Source organism: Watersipora subatra, chromosome 1, assembly GCF_963576615.1.
Source record: "Watersipora subatra chromosome 1, tzWatSuba1.1, whole genome shotgun sequence".
In the NCBI taxonomy this organism is placed as follows: Eukaryota; Metazoa; Bryozoa; class Gymnolaemata; order Cheilostomatida; family Watersiporidae; genus Watersipora; species Watersipora subatra.
In genome coordinates, this window is record NC_088708.1 from 11,344,128 (window position 1) to 11,358,739 (window position 14,612).

Sequence of the window (14,612 nt, forward strand, 5' to 3'; positions counted from 1 at the left end):
TACTGCTACTAGTTAACACTTAGCCATTTAATGCATGCTGGAAAGCTCTGTGCAAAAAGCTTTTCATTTCAATTTAACTTATGCAAAATAACAACCCAACAGCTAGCAAGGCTTCCATTGCTGTCCAAGTGCAGAGCTTGTCACAATTAGAGAGGATCAGAGCACAAAAACCTACATGTGTGCTAACTTCTAATGGTTTGCCGTCTACTGGTCGGCTCCCAACCTACAAATACTAGCTAGGAGTATTTAACTTGTAACTCCAAGATCTGAGATAGAGCAGATATAACAATTAAAGAGACAGCCAAGGACAAAATTAAACATTAAACAGCAAAAACTTAACTATTACTTATTAACGAGAAGGCCTTGATTCTCATTACAGAAGTAGACCCAACTCGGTAAGATCCTGCAGAATGGAGTGCGAGAAATTAGTTCAAATTACATAATCAAAAGGTCACAGGTTCAACAACTAGGTATGTGTAGTAAAACCAAAACATGCTTAAATCCTAGCAATAGGTTCGATCATGGCATTTAGGAATGTTTCTCTTTCTGACTGAACATGTAGATAGGTTATGTAGGTATATAGATGCATGTATAATTATATATACTGATTGAAATTCAACAACTGCATGCAATGCATGGTTAAGGTATAGAAATAATCTATACCTGGAAAAACATAAATGGCTGTACATGTACGGATAAATGTACAGTATCAGCTTTAGCAAGTATGTCCTATATCTAACAGTAACTGTATCTAAAGTATAGACATGGTGCAATGCTCTCTACCACCCAGTTAAATGATGCCAACCTACAGTTGTAACTATCCTTACAATGAGGACAAGGCAGTGAGCTGTGTAGGTAATGACATGGAAGAATGTAAACTTTTTAACTTGTATTTCTGATCAAAAACTAAACATTCTTAAGGCGATATCAATAACAGTAATATACAATAACATTGAGATTGACATACTAAAATGCTGTTGAGCAATACAAGACCAAGTAAAAGTATTTACGATAGCAGCATGTAAAACAAGTGGAGTGGCCGTCTCCTTATGGCACCTGCTCGATAAAGTAAATGTAACTCAGCACCACAAGGGCAATACAATTAATATACAACATAGCAAGAAAATAGCAGAAGTATAAAACCAGCCAAATGTGTAATATACAAACAACTCTGTTCTGAATTGTTAAAATTGCGGCGGATCTTAACAATAGAGACAACAGCACAAAATGTACAAGTGGTTTCACATTAATAATTGTCTAAGCAGTGAACACATAATAACATTCTTAAAGCAGTAGTAAAAACTAGAAGTGCGTAAATAAAACAATTTTAATGATTCAATACTATTCTGTGAATGTAACAAGAACAGGTAAGATGAGGAGGAGACACGCTGACTTAGATATAGCACTCATTTGAAGAAGGCATTAGTTAAAGTTCCGTAGTTTCATTGTGAGTGTTCAATGACTGGCTCACATCCTCTTGTGTCACAATGAAATTCTAGAAGAAGAAAATAGAACTAGTGAGATGTAGTTTGAGAACAAAATAAGTTGAATATTAAAGAAACTAGGGATATATACTGAATATCAGAGAAAGTAGTTGCCTCTACTAGATATTGAAGAGACTAAATAAATATACTGAATATTAGAGAAAGTCGGCCTATATACTGAATATTAAAACAAAACTAGGCTACAACATCCGAGGAAAGCGCACAACAACAATAAGAGTGCTACTACTAGTATTAGTGATACAGATGCTTGGGGAAACTATGTCAGGTAAACAGGCAAGTACACTAGTATTACTAGAATGATCCATGGCTACCAGTGACAACAATGGCAAGCTCTAACGATGCCAAAACAACAGAAACCACACTTCACCAAACATTTGCACATGTATTCTTACTGTAGAGTCCGTAAGTTGAAGAGGCAGCCTACCAAATCAATCAATGCAAGTCATCTAAATATGAAAACACTTTGTAGCCTCTAAAAAATGATCAAGACAAAATGTGAAATAGATGTTAACATTAAGAAACTTTAATTAGCTAAAACCAACACAAAATAAAAAACAGGAATCTCCAATGTCTATATCTACGGACTGATAGAGCAAGAAACATAAATTGGACACCAACAAAACGCAAAAAACATAAATCCAATGTCTAAGCCTATGAGGTTACAAAATAAACTAGAAATAATTGTAAACTTATCCATACTTGCATCACATTTGAATGAACAACGATCACATCTCATGACAATATAGACCTAACTGCAACACTCAAAATGTAATACGCACAGATCTGCATGTTGTATAACAGTAGGAGCTAACATTCAGTTGACTAAAAATAATAAGTTGTTGGTTGAACAAAATACAAACTACTGAACTTTTATTTTTGCTTTGCTACTGAAAAGGAAAAATGTAGCCAAGAGGAGATAACTCTTTATTTGATGCGTTATGTGTTACAAAACATCTGCAAGCATCTTGCAGAGACTAGTACAGATACAGGTATGGCACAGACTAATACTTGACCTACACAAAGTGAAAACTACATTGAGAAATCTAGACCTACACAAAGTGGTCTAGATATACACAACTATATAAAACATTTAAAACCGTTAGGCGGTCTCTAGAGCAGTACTGAAGTCAATGCGGTTGCCACGACAGGCTGCAAAGTAAAAGAATGTTGAACATAAATTCTCTGCAAAAGCGTGTAAAACTTCGCCATACAAGTCACTTACCACATCAACCTCCGAGTCAATTGCTGTGTCCTTTTTGGACTCAACAGGAGGTTTATATACAACATAGGTTAGCACCAAGAAGAGCACCGAGAAGAATTTCACTATGAGTCCAGTACACATCAAATAGACACCTGCAAATGTAACAGTAAAACTGTAAAGTATTCAAGTTGATCGAGGTGCCTCCAAATCTTCAGAACAGAAGGAACAGGGGTCAAGGGAGTTACATAATTAAAACCGACTAACATAAATGTTATAAGCAAACCCAATTTTAATGAAAATTTCTCCTGTGTACGTAACAATCAAACAAAATTGAAAAAAGATAAATCAGCAAAACTCATTAGCACGAAAGTAACCATAAATAAATGTGTAGAGGGAGAAAATTCTGTAAGTTTTCTCTCAGCAATTCTGGATGATAGGTTAGCTAAGCCCTAAGCCTATGGAGAGTTGTTAGAATTAGGCCTATAAACTAAACAGAACAGCTTACAATGGAAACTTTAAAAGAATATATAAAACGACATTTGATGATGCGATATGTATAAAAAGATAACATACACCGCGCAAGCAAAAAATCTAGTTTGAAAAAAGAAAGTTTGAAAGATATGTTTTACAAACTACTCTCTCAGAAAACACATTAATAAAATGTAGAGACAATCACAACATGTTAACTGTGCTTTAGAAATAGTAGCTAGAGCAAAGCAATCACACCCTTCTAAAACTACAGGATTATGAGCAAAAATGACATCAACAATTGAAAAAGCCACAAATTTCCTGGCTTATTCGGTTCACTGTAACAAATACAGGCTATTCTGCTACAAAAAACGTTTTAAACGCATGAACTAAATTAAAATTTTATGTTTGGAGTTGTTTACCCACACTGGCTGGTTAAATGTAGAATATTGGTGTTGACAAAAGAGTTGGCAAGACTCACCCATATTTTTATTGTCATATGCGTAGCATGAACCATTTTCCCCACATTCTTCCTGCCAGAGAATACAGGAGTAGTCGATGATACCCCCAATCATAGGTCCAGCAGGAATTGTTCCTACAGATATTAAATAGCATATCACGCTATGCACAAGTATTAAAAGATTTTGTCATTGACCGAAAAAAATCTTCGGATTAGAAAATTTTATCAATTTGAAAACGAACAAATGCAAGATTACAAAAATAAAGAAATACATTCCTACCATTAAAATGCTAATTGTAATAAGTTCATTAAGTTATTGACTACTATAGTTTTGCAGGCCATTCATTAACTCAAAATCTGCCATTGTATTTCATTATCAGCTGATTTTTTGCCGTATTATTTATGGTATATACATTTACTACAATATAGCTCCAAGATATGTCACTAACGATTTATTTTTGATACAAAAAAGTGCATTTCGACTATTTGCAAATCCACATCATGTTCCATCTTTACGTCCCGTATCTTTGCATCTTCTAACTCTGCTAAATGCTTTTTTACATCAATTATAGATTTCAAGATCTTTCATGGTTTGTGTCCACATTTTGTTACGTGACAGTTATGTGTTTCTAACTCACTTAAGCTCACGTGATATGGGCTAGATGCAAAAACCTCTAACAATTATTTTGGAAATATTAGCGCTAGCTCCTTCAACAATGCTCCACCTGATATCCATTCTCTCAACAAAGAAAGGTATTTCAGCTGCTATATCTCAAACCATCTATTCATAGACCTATCAACTATACAGTATTAACTATACAGTATAGTTAATAGGTCTATGCCATCTATTTTATTGCTTGAATAACCGTTGCCCTTTTTAATGCTTCTTGTCTGGCATAATTTGGAAAACATTTGTGTTTGAAACAAAATCATAGCTAATAAAGTATTAAGAAAGGGCTAAAATATGTGTGGCTTTCCTTGGTTTATCAGATTACCTCACCTACTTCATACAAACCGGTGTCATTGCAATACAATAATGTGACATCAATAGCATTGTGATTCTTATCTACGGTTTTGTTATCAACAGTCCCACACAACAATACATCATAACCCCTTCATGCACAAGCAAATGAGAATAAGGATTTACGTACCAAGAGCCCTGATTATGAGCCACTGAATACCGAGAGCAAACGATTTCTGATTCTCTGGAACACTTCTACAAAATATGTGAATAAGTCCTCAAAATATGTCTACATACTTGTATAAACCAGCTGAGACTATGAAAGTCATAGACTCTAAAACCAAAAAGGGGATACTAAGCCTAATAGAGGTACTATCTTGGACTCTCCAATAGCTCCTGCCATGGGTATTTATTGTGGGAGTAAAGGTGAAAAATTTCGTCCATTTTTACCATAAAGCAGTCATAGTACTTTTTAGTTCAGAACGTAAAAGTCAAAACATGCAAATAGTTTCTGTCATGCAAATTTTTAGAAATTCCAACATCTAAACAAATCACATCAGTTCTTTAACAAGTAGAAAATTCTAGCATGTTTAGAACATTCTAAAGTTGAAATCAGTTGTTATAAAAACTGAAAATGATTCGAAATAGCGGTACCAATATATTTATTTTGGAAACATAGAAATAGCTGCTTACAACCAGCAGTCTGATTGAATTTTCAAGGAAACTTATAGTCTCCTGCTGGTATTCTTACCAACATGAAGAACATAACAAAGAAATAACCGGATTACTATTTATTTACAAAAGCAGGCTTGTAAAACAAAAATAATGTATAATAAAAAATGTAATTGACATCATTTTGTTTAGCAATTTAGTCTAAATAATGAAAACTCCTGACTGAAGTACAATTTAGCCGATAAATTTCTCTCCTAGCAAAGCTAAGCAGGTGTAAATTCTTACTTTCTATAGTACTCAGGTGATACAGTTTATAGTTCTGAGCTTGATGGAAAGCAAACACCTGTAGCCTTTGATACAACTTATGAGCGCTACCCATTGAGGGGAAATCATGTATTATGTTCTAGAAAATAAAGTCTAGTAGGTCCTAAGCCATTTAACCCACGAGTTACAGAATAACATATATCGTACATCGAGATCTCTATTTGTGACATTTTGTTTACTTAGTTATTTGAATTTCTTTTTGACAAATATGTACTTGGTAATTAGCCACTAAAACCGTTTATTTTAAGTTTTGTCGCTCATAATTTTGAGGTAATTTTAAGTGAAGTTGTTTCACTCTTGTTTGTTTCAGAATATGGATATTTTAGCTAAGAGTTGATAAATTCATCATGTTAATCAGTGTAAAAGTATACTATATATATATTATATAATAGTGCCTCTTTATGGCTGATATGATTGAGGCATGTCACATACATATATATTGATTTTGAGTGATGAGCAATTGAGAAAGGCTTTCAAGTAAAAAGTGCACAACTCCCGAAATGAAGGTGAGACAGAATGCTCTACAATAACTATAAATAGATGAGACTGATTAAACTAGCAAAACAAACAATATACTGACTGATATAACTTGATAACAAGTTGTCAAGTCAGCAGATACTCTGACATAGCTTAAACAGTTGTCAAGTCAGCAGATCCTCTGATATTGCTTAAACAAGTTGTCAAGTCAGCAGATCCTCTGATATAGCTTAAACAGTTGTCAAGTCAGCAAATACTCTGATATAGCTTAAACAGTTGTCAAGTCAGCAAATACTCTGATATAACTTAAACAGTTGTCAAACCAGCAGATCCTCTGATATAGCTTAAACAAGTTGTTAAGTCAGCAGATCCTCTGATATAGCTTAAACAGTTGTCAAGTCAGCAAATACTCTGATATAGCTTAAACAGTTGTCAAGTCAGCAGATACTCTGATATAACTTAAAGGTTGACTTGCAACAAAATTCACATTACAGTTATTTGGTATCAAAAGATTCGCCATGTCTTACTCTGTTGTGTGGTAGGTGCCAAATATGTGGAAATGTGATTAAAAGCTCTTAAAAGCTCAAAAACAAAAAGCCGCCGTAGATTGGAATCTCTTGATTTCGATGACGTATCCATGGAGTTTGGTTATTGTCTTGTCACGTGATGTTCTCGCGTGAATTGAAAGGCCAATACAAAGCTCAATATCAAACTTATCGTAGCAATGGTTTAGGACAAACACTTCGGGTTTTACCTCAGACCCCGTATCAAATATAGATGCTCGCTACTTTACAGTTTCAGCTTGGCCATTCCGTCCGACAGTTCAACATACGTGTACATGTCCGAGTTGCGATCATAAAAAATGTCAAATTCTGAAGAGTTAAGACCCTGGCGTTTCGAGCCTGACGCTCTATCTGAAGAAGATCCTCAACAGAATCAAACCTCCCAGCAAGTAAGCACCGCCACTAGCCAGCTCTTATGTGCCAAGCTAGCTAGTAGTAATAGTTTTAGCTTGAGAGTGATAGAACGAATATTATTATTATATACATGTATATGATTTTAATGATGATAATTATCGCTTCATATTGCGGAAAAATAATTACAGATTTTTCTCGAATGACAACATTAACAATTTTAATATTTAAATCTAGTGCTGCACTGATATACTGTTGGATAACATCGACCTGATGTATTAGCTATGGTTGCATAGACATATCTGTTCATTTCTTTAGGCGCTAATACCACCGGCTACAGAGTGGTGTGTCTGCAAGCGCTGTCAAGACATGCCATCTCTTCCTGAATGTTTGTGCTGCCATGATGCTGAGTTTGCGCATCGTCTTCATGACCGCGGGGAGCATGAATGCCTGTGTATGCATCCTAGTGTGGACGAACTTGTGGCGCCTGGACCCCTTGAGTTGGGGTGGAATAACTATCTGCGATATCATAGTGAGTTGGATTTTCATTTAATGCCAACAACACCAAAGCTATGCTAATGTGTCAAGCATTATCTACAATTCTTGTGTTACACATTTAATGCATCGGGTGAACACACATATTCTGAACTCGTGGAACACAAGGAGAACTGTTATATTTGGCTTGTACACTTACTACAGTATAGAGTGTATTAGTTTCATGATTTTACTATATAAAGATCTAGAATTCTCAATCAAAGTCGTTGAGTCTCTTCATCGCCATAGCAGAAGCCCTTGAACACATAGTCTGCAAACTCTTCTTCATCATCTGTTGGTGGGAAAAGAGCCCGAATCTTAGACACCAAGCAGGCAGGTAGAGGCCGCCGCTCACCGCGACGAATTTGCGGCATAAGCTAAAACACAAGCTTGCGGTATGCACACAACCTTTGTAACAACATCCGTTGTAATGGACCTCACTCTCAGGCCGTGGGAAATTAGATTGGACTGGCATCGCTTGAAGCCTTCCAGCTCCATGGCGTTAGAGCTGGTGGTCTCCGTTGACTGCAAAGTAAAGAAAGTTACGACCAACAATCACTTTCACATTATTTGAATGAATTATTTAGCAGGATCAGCAACTTCATGTTTATGTATTGATAACTACTAAAAAATTTGGGTTTTTGTCAGGCTGTGAAGTAAAAACTGTCAAAGTTTTACCTTGACAAGATGGCTGCTGACTATTAAACCGCAGCTCTGATCCATCATAGTGTAGGCCCCGTATAGTGCGCAATGCCCCGGACTATCGCATCTACTGTCACCTGCCAAATCAAGCTCCCAATCGATTGCTGCCATCAATCCCTCGTTATGCAGGGTGTACTGCTCAGCAATACACTGTAAAATATTGGAAAACTTCATTATACAAGATTAATTTGTATCATTATCATTAGTCTAAGAATGTAGAATCCTCTTCCCCTTTTTGTGCGATATTATGATGAAGAATCAGAATTTTAAATTATAATATATTTCGCTTGAAGAATGACATATTTTCATTTAAAAAAAAAATTGTTTCTAAATGTCATTATTCAATTAGTTTGCCAAGCTTTTACTCACATTTTCCAAGTTTATGGGTAAATATTAACACTCACACCATGTAAGTATTCTCTTTGTTGGTAGAGGCAAACGCTGTGGCTTGGTATCGCGATGTTCAGGAGCGACAGAAAACGGAGGTTCTGCGTAAGGCATCCGCCAGAAAAGAGTGATGTAGCTGCCAGCAGGGGGTTGATGACGTGAGCTCTGTTCACCCTGGCAGTTGTTTCCCAAGTGTACGATTGGTGACAGGAAGCACATGTAACCTTGAACTCTATCCATCCGCCTTCTCGCACCATCGTGAATGAGCAGGGGAGGGCGCAGGCGTGGCAGTGAAATATTCGCTGGAGTGCTGTCACACTTACTATTATTTTCTCCACTTTGAAGGAGGATTCGGGTCTGAAATCACAACACAATAGTTGACTTGCAATAAGATTTGTACAACATCATTTCCTGTTATTATATCATATTTGCTTGATCAGAAAAGAATAAATTTATAGCCATGCAATCATGACACAGATTTTACAAAACCTTATCAGAATCCATGATATTGTAAACATAGAAATGTGAGTAATAACTTTATGGATATTCTTTATATTTTGTCAAGTTTGGTTAAGTTCAGCTCTATCTGACATGTAATTGGAGAGCGTTTGACGCTGGCCAACATAGCGCTCAAACTCTTCCTAGTCTTGAGTGGTTGGCACAAACTCTTCATCATCTAATACTAATAATAATCATCTAATAATATTAATATGCTATTAACGATGATACCAGAAAATGAAAATAACTATTTTATATAACATATCCATAAGTGAGTGGGGTTAAGAAATTTGGCGAAATTAATCGTGAAACTTATAACATTATTTTATCAATTATAGATTAATATATTACGTTTTGCAGATAGATATGCAGTATGAATTAGTTTTGTTATTATAATAAGAATAATACTCGTAATTAAAAAGATAAAATACTAATAATATAATACTACAATTAAATGACATTAATATTGTAATATTAAATATAGATTAATACAGTAGTATTAGGAGAATACTAGAAAATAACCCGAGTTACTACTACTAATACAAGTGGTTCATAAAATAAATTACTCACGTGCTTTGGTGACATGTGGAGTATGCAAACAGGTTAGAAAACATGTCGTCTTTGAAATGGCAAAAACAAAGGTAAGAGTAAGCAGGCGAATAAATAAAGTTTGTCACATCCAGCTTCACCCAGTTGCTTCACGCCCAGTGAAGGTCTGGTCTTTTCTCTGCTCTTGGCCAAAAAAAAGGTGCTTCTCAGCTTGCCAGCTGCACAAACACGATGTGGAGCGTTAGAGATTATGACGAATTGAAATTAACAAGTTTAATACGAGAAAGCGTATCTGTTATTTGCGATAGATCAAACTTGAACTGAAACTAACATTATCTGATAATGTGTCTTACAATTCCCGCCATATGGCGCGAACAACTTCTACAGCATTTTTCGACCATCATAGCGGACCAAAAGGCTCATCATTTTTATCAGAAGATGATATGCAATCGTTCAAGATAAGTTTAAAAAATTAAACATATTTTTATGCTATGTTTTGAGATATCCCTGCTCAAAGTTGCAGCATTACGATGCCGATAAAATAGACGCGTAAGAACAATAGACATGGTTTTTATTGCAAGCGTGAGGTATATTTGTGAAAATAGTTCGACGAATAAGGATGCATGAATGTGTAAACATAAACCATCTCCCACACATACGTCACATTTTAGCCGTTTTGGAAAACGAATCCAAGCTAGGGCGGTCTCGTGTCGCTGCGATTTTCTGTTTGTTTTTGAGCTTTTAAGAGCTTTTAATCACATTCCCACATATTTGGCACCTACTACACAACAGAGTAAGACATGGCGAATCTTTTGATACCAAATAACTGTAATGTAAATTTTATTGCAAGTCAACCTTTTAACAGTTGTCAAGCCAGCAGATACTCTGATATAGCTTAAACAAGCTGCCATGCAAGCGTCCACTGTAACAGTGTGACCAGCAATTCTATGGAGGAAAGGCAGTCCAACTTACAGCTTGAAGTCATAAGAGAGAATTTATATCATTGTAAGCAATTTTATATCTAAATTAAAAAGTCAATGAAATCAGATTGTCTGCGGCAAACTGAAGGCAATCGATAGGTAATCAAAAGTTGAATAACTATTTCACGATTAAGCCAAGTAACTATAAAACTAGACAGTAGAACGGAGTTATGGATGTCAAGTGGTGACTCTGTGAGTGTTTACACATTTACCTGAGAGTAACAGAGAGGGCAGGCATGCTGGCCAGAAAGGTGAAGACTGTAACTCCAAAGAAAAAGAGCAAAAAGACAGGTAACAGTTCACAGTCACTGTCACATTGGCCCTCTTTTGCCTGATATTCAATAGATGCATTGAACACCATCGTTGGGTCTATACAACTGCAACTTCCATACCACTAAAATAATGAAACAATTGACAAACTGCGCTGTCACAAGCGATCATCTAATCATCATTGCAGCAAAAAGCATTGGAAATGAGCAAACCAAAATAAATAAGTATATTTTATCTTGAACATGCATCTCAGAAATCACATGCCTATACTAAAAACAATTATTTAAATATATTACTGGTAAACTGGTCGATTGAACATACCAACACAATGTCATGAGATCTCGGTTACATTTGCTCACCTATTTAGTAGACTGACACATAGTCTTTTAAAATGTATTTAAAATCTACATAAAATATACCATAAAACCTCTATTTGACTGGCACTTTGACACTCTTTGATCATTACGAACCCATAATAGCAAATGATCATTAGAAAAGTGTTCATACACGTAACTAAAGACTCGGTAACATCATTTGCAACTGATTCTTCCGGCGTTGCTGTTCGTATCAGAATCCGTTTTCAACTTGAAAGCTTTACGTTTTTTTTTCAACATTAGAGCAACTCCAAAGAAATAATTCATATATGTATGAGGCTAATATAGTTCTTTGTTTAATGCGGTTTTCATACTTCGACGCATGTGAAAAACCATTTAGCAATTGCGATGGAATCTGTACTAGTATTTTGAGACTAACACTCATGGTTAGCACGCTTAGCTTGCAAACCGTGTCACTCGGGTTAAGTTTTTCGTTATTTATGTGAGTATTCTCGACGGTGAAAAATAAAAGTTTTGCACTGCTACAAAGTGTTTGAATGCTAATATCGACTAGTTCAGCAGTGCAGAAAACGATTTGAGGTCAGAAGACACTGTGGAAGGTATTGAACAGCCAGCAGAAGACGATATGGGTACAAACGACAGCGACAATCGGAATGCAACTGACCAAGCAAACGATGCAAATATTTTTGTTTAAAACATGTTAATTTTTGTTTCTGCATGTATTATTAATATGGTTTGTTTATGCCGTTTGTTTTTTAATATATATATTTGTAGCATTTAATAGATTATTATTATAACTTATAAATTTGCAGATGTATAACATATTATTTAATAGCATCATTGACACTATCATCTAAAATCGGCTTTTTATAGATCAAGGCTCATAACTCATCTTCTTTTGCACTTAAAAAGCCAGTGTTGGCCGCAAACTGTAACAAACATACTAATGAGCCCGATGAGCTTTAATACAACATTGTTAAATATAGTTATAAAATAAAAACATGCCTTAAATTTAAAATAATTAAATAAAAAATTGGAAGCTCCTAGAAATTGCAATGCGGGCTATAAGATCATCGTAGGTTAATTGCAAGCAATATCAACTGGTAGAGATATCTCTCAGCTTTCCAAAACATATTTAGATATCTATGATGAGTTGTAGGTAATTTATTGCATATTTCTTATATCTGAAAAAGGTAATGTCGCTCTGTCCGAAGGAGAGCGCAAAATATAGGTGACATTATCATTGCCCGCAAAAGGGTTAAATTTATCTTCCCAAAATTCTGACGAGCTATTCGAAAAATACAACGCACCCTTTATTTGAGCGGCGCCTCTAATAAAATACCACTATAGAGGTAAGGTTGAAAAATAGAGCGCTATGGCATTCAAATACAAGTTTTACGGTATATTGTAATGCAATATTTGTAAGCTATGACACTGTGTCTGGGCATGAAGGTTGAAGGACTCTTCCTTCCACCTTCATGCCCAGACACAGTGTCATAGCTTACAAATATTCAACAGTAGTCAGTTTCAATATGTGAAAGCATCGAAAATATCAAACATCACAAGCGCTAAAGGAAGCTACATACCCTGGATTGCGAATTATCTTTAGAATCTACGAGAGAGCCAGAGCTAAGGCAGCCGGCATGGCAGGCGGAGAAATAGAGAACTGAATCAGCACCGCATACCGGGTTGTACCGCTCCTTGGAGCAAAGGCAGTCCATATTACAATTGGCATTCAGGTCTACGACATTCCTATAGCAAGGAAGAGCACTTTCTACATACTGTCATCACAGCAAGCATTTCTCAAACATCTAAACTTTATCATTTTTTTATTCCATTTTTGTGCGCCTTACATATCTCTAAATGATATTTACATAATTTCACTACTAGCTATCATCACTCACATGTAATCAGAGTCCTGCACTAGAAGATGAGGTTCTCATTAGCCTCCATCTCATATACAAGTTTGTTATTAAATTAGTTCATCATACAACTACTGCCAACAATACACTTTGTGATTATCTTATTCATGAACCAGCATGAAGTGCAAGGTTAGGTGGTACAGCGTTGCTGACAGCAGCAATCATAGGTTATGCTCTTCAGCTACAAATTGATAAAACTAACAGTGTGAAGAACTATTGCAGGATGGGCTTTAAACTTGGTTAGGCAATGTGACAACAAAATGGAGTAAAATATGCGTAAATATGAATTACATTTTGTTTTATGACGCAACTTATTTTTTTCGTTACATATTTTGATGCGATGAAGTCATGTTTATGCAATTATTAATTACTGTAAAGATTGGAAGCTATCTAATGATGAGTTATGAGGTAACTTATCACACGATTGTCTTTTAAACATATACAAAATTCTAAAATACTTTGAGGCAGATAAACTTATTGAGCCTTCTTCTAAAGTACTGTAAGTTCAGGGCTGCTTTTATTTCCACACATGGCAGCGAAAAAACTAAAATTTGATAAATATGGTGAGCCGTGATGTCGGTACATGCTCAGGGATAATTCGAGTGATACTCACTCTCCCTTGTAAGGATAGTTAACTCCAGCAATAGACGAGCCTTTGCACTGGATGAGGTACCCAAGGCATAGGAAGAAAGACACAGCGGCAAACACTGTGCAAAGTCGTACAATGCTCCGTAGCTTGAGGTCCTTATGTTTAATAATCCAGCCTCCTAGGAAGGTCCCACCACCTCCAGCAGGTACAACTATTGCCCCTAGATGAGAAACATACCAAATATGGTCATGCTGTCTATATACCCACGCGCCTTCAAGCTAGATATCTACCAATTTCATATTCACAGCAACCAAACTGTGTCCCATTGCTTGTGAGCTAACCTATTGTAACACCTTTAATGATAGCATGAAGTAAGTGGTGAAACTGCGATAGAACTTTTTAATGACTGATATATTCAGAAGTTTGTGATTGCGAAAGCTTGTTGTCTGTGCCGCGGTGCCGTGTCATATTGTCGGGTGCAGCTGCAGATCAAGTATAATCTGCATAAATCTAATTTAAGAAAGATTTATCCTGCATCAGGTTATTGCCATGACCAATTACTAGGGTAGTGTGACAGCAATTACTAAGGCCCTGCTGCCTGTATGAATTATTGGCTCTAAATTCTTTGAGTGAGAATATTGTTAAAACATGTGACTGAATTAGATGTCAATTCCAATTGCATGTAGGAGCAACGATTGCCAATCGTTGCTCCTACATGCAGGAGATATAATACCCTGAGAAGGAAATACACGATGCTCAAATACATACACATTGTAGAAACAGATAAGATCAACAACACAAGTACTAACACTGACAAACATAGAAGCAGATGGTGGGAAGGGTGAAGTTATCGAGCACTAGCAT

The 14,612-nt window shown here is 35.9% G+C and overlaps 1 protein-coding gene across 2 annotated transcripts in view; it reads right to left on the bottom strand.

The window, feature by feature from the left end:
* Nucleotides 1-874: 874 nt before the first annotated feature.
* Nucleotides 875-14,612, bottom strand: part of LOC137392001 (solute carrier organic anion transporter family member 4A1-like) — a 29,528-nt gene continuing 15,790 nt past the window's right edge. For both annotated transcript variants that reach the window (XM_068078585.1, XM_068078593.1), the window contains exons 9-15: nucleotides 13,773-13,968; nucleotides 12,824-12,989; nucleotides 10,845-11,026; nucleotides 4,786-4,850; nucleotides 3,656-3,769; nucleotides 2,728-2,858; nucleotides 875-1,495 (exon numbers count right to left, since the gene is read on the bottom strand). In XM_068078585.1, coding sequence (XP_067934686.1) covers nucleotides 1,427-1,495; nucleotides 2,728-2,858; nucleotides 3,656-3,769; nucleotides 4,786-4,850; nucleotides 10,845-11,026; nucleotides 12,824-12,989; nucleotides 13,773-13,968 — 923 coding nt within the window. In that variant the 3' untranslated portion in view covers nucleotides 875-1,426. The remainder of the gene's footprint in view (nucleotides 1,496-2,727; nucleotides 2,859-3,655; nucleotides 3,770-4,785; nucleotides 4,851-10,844; nucleotides 11,027-12,823; nucleotides 12,990-13,772; nucleotides 13,969-14,612) is intronic.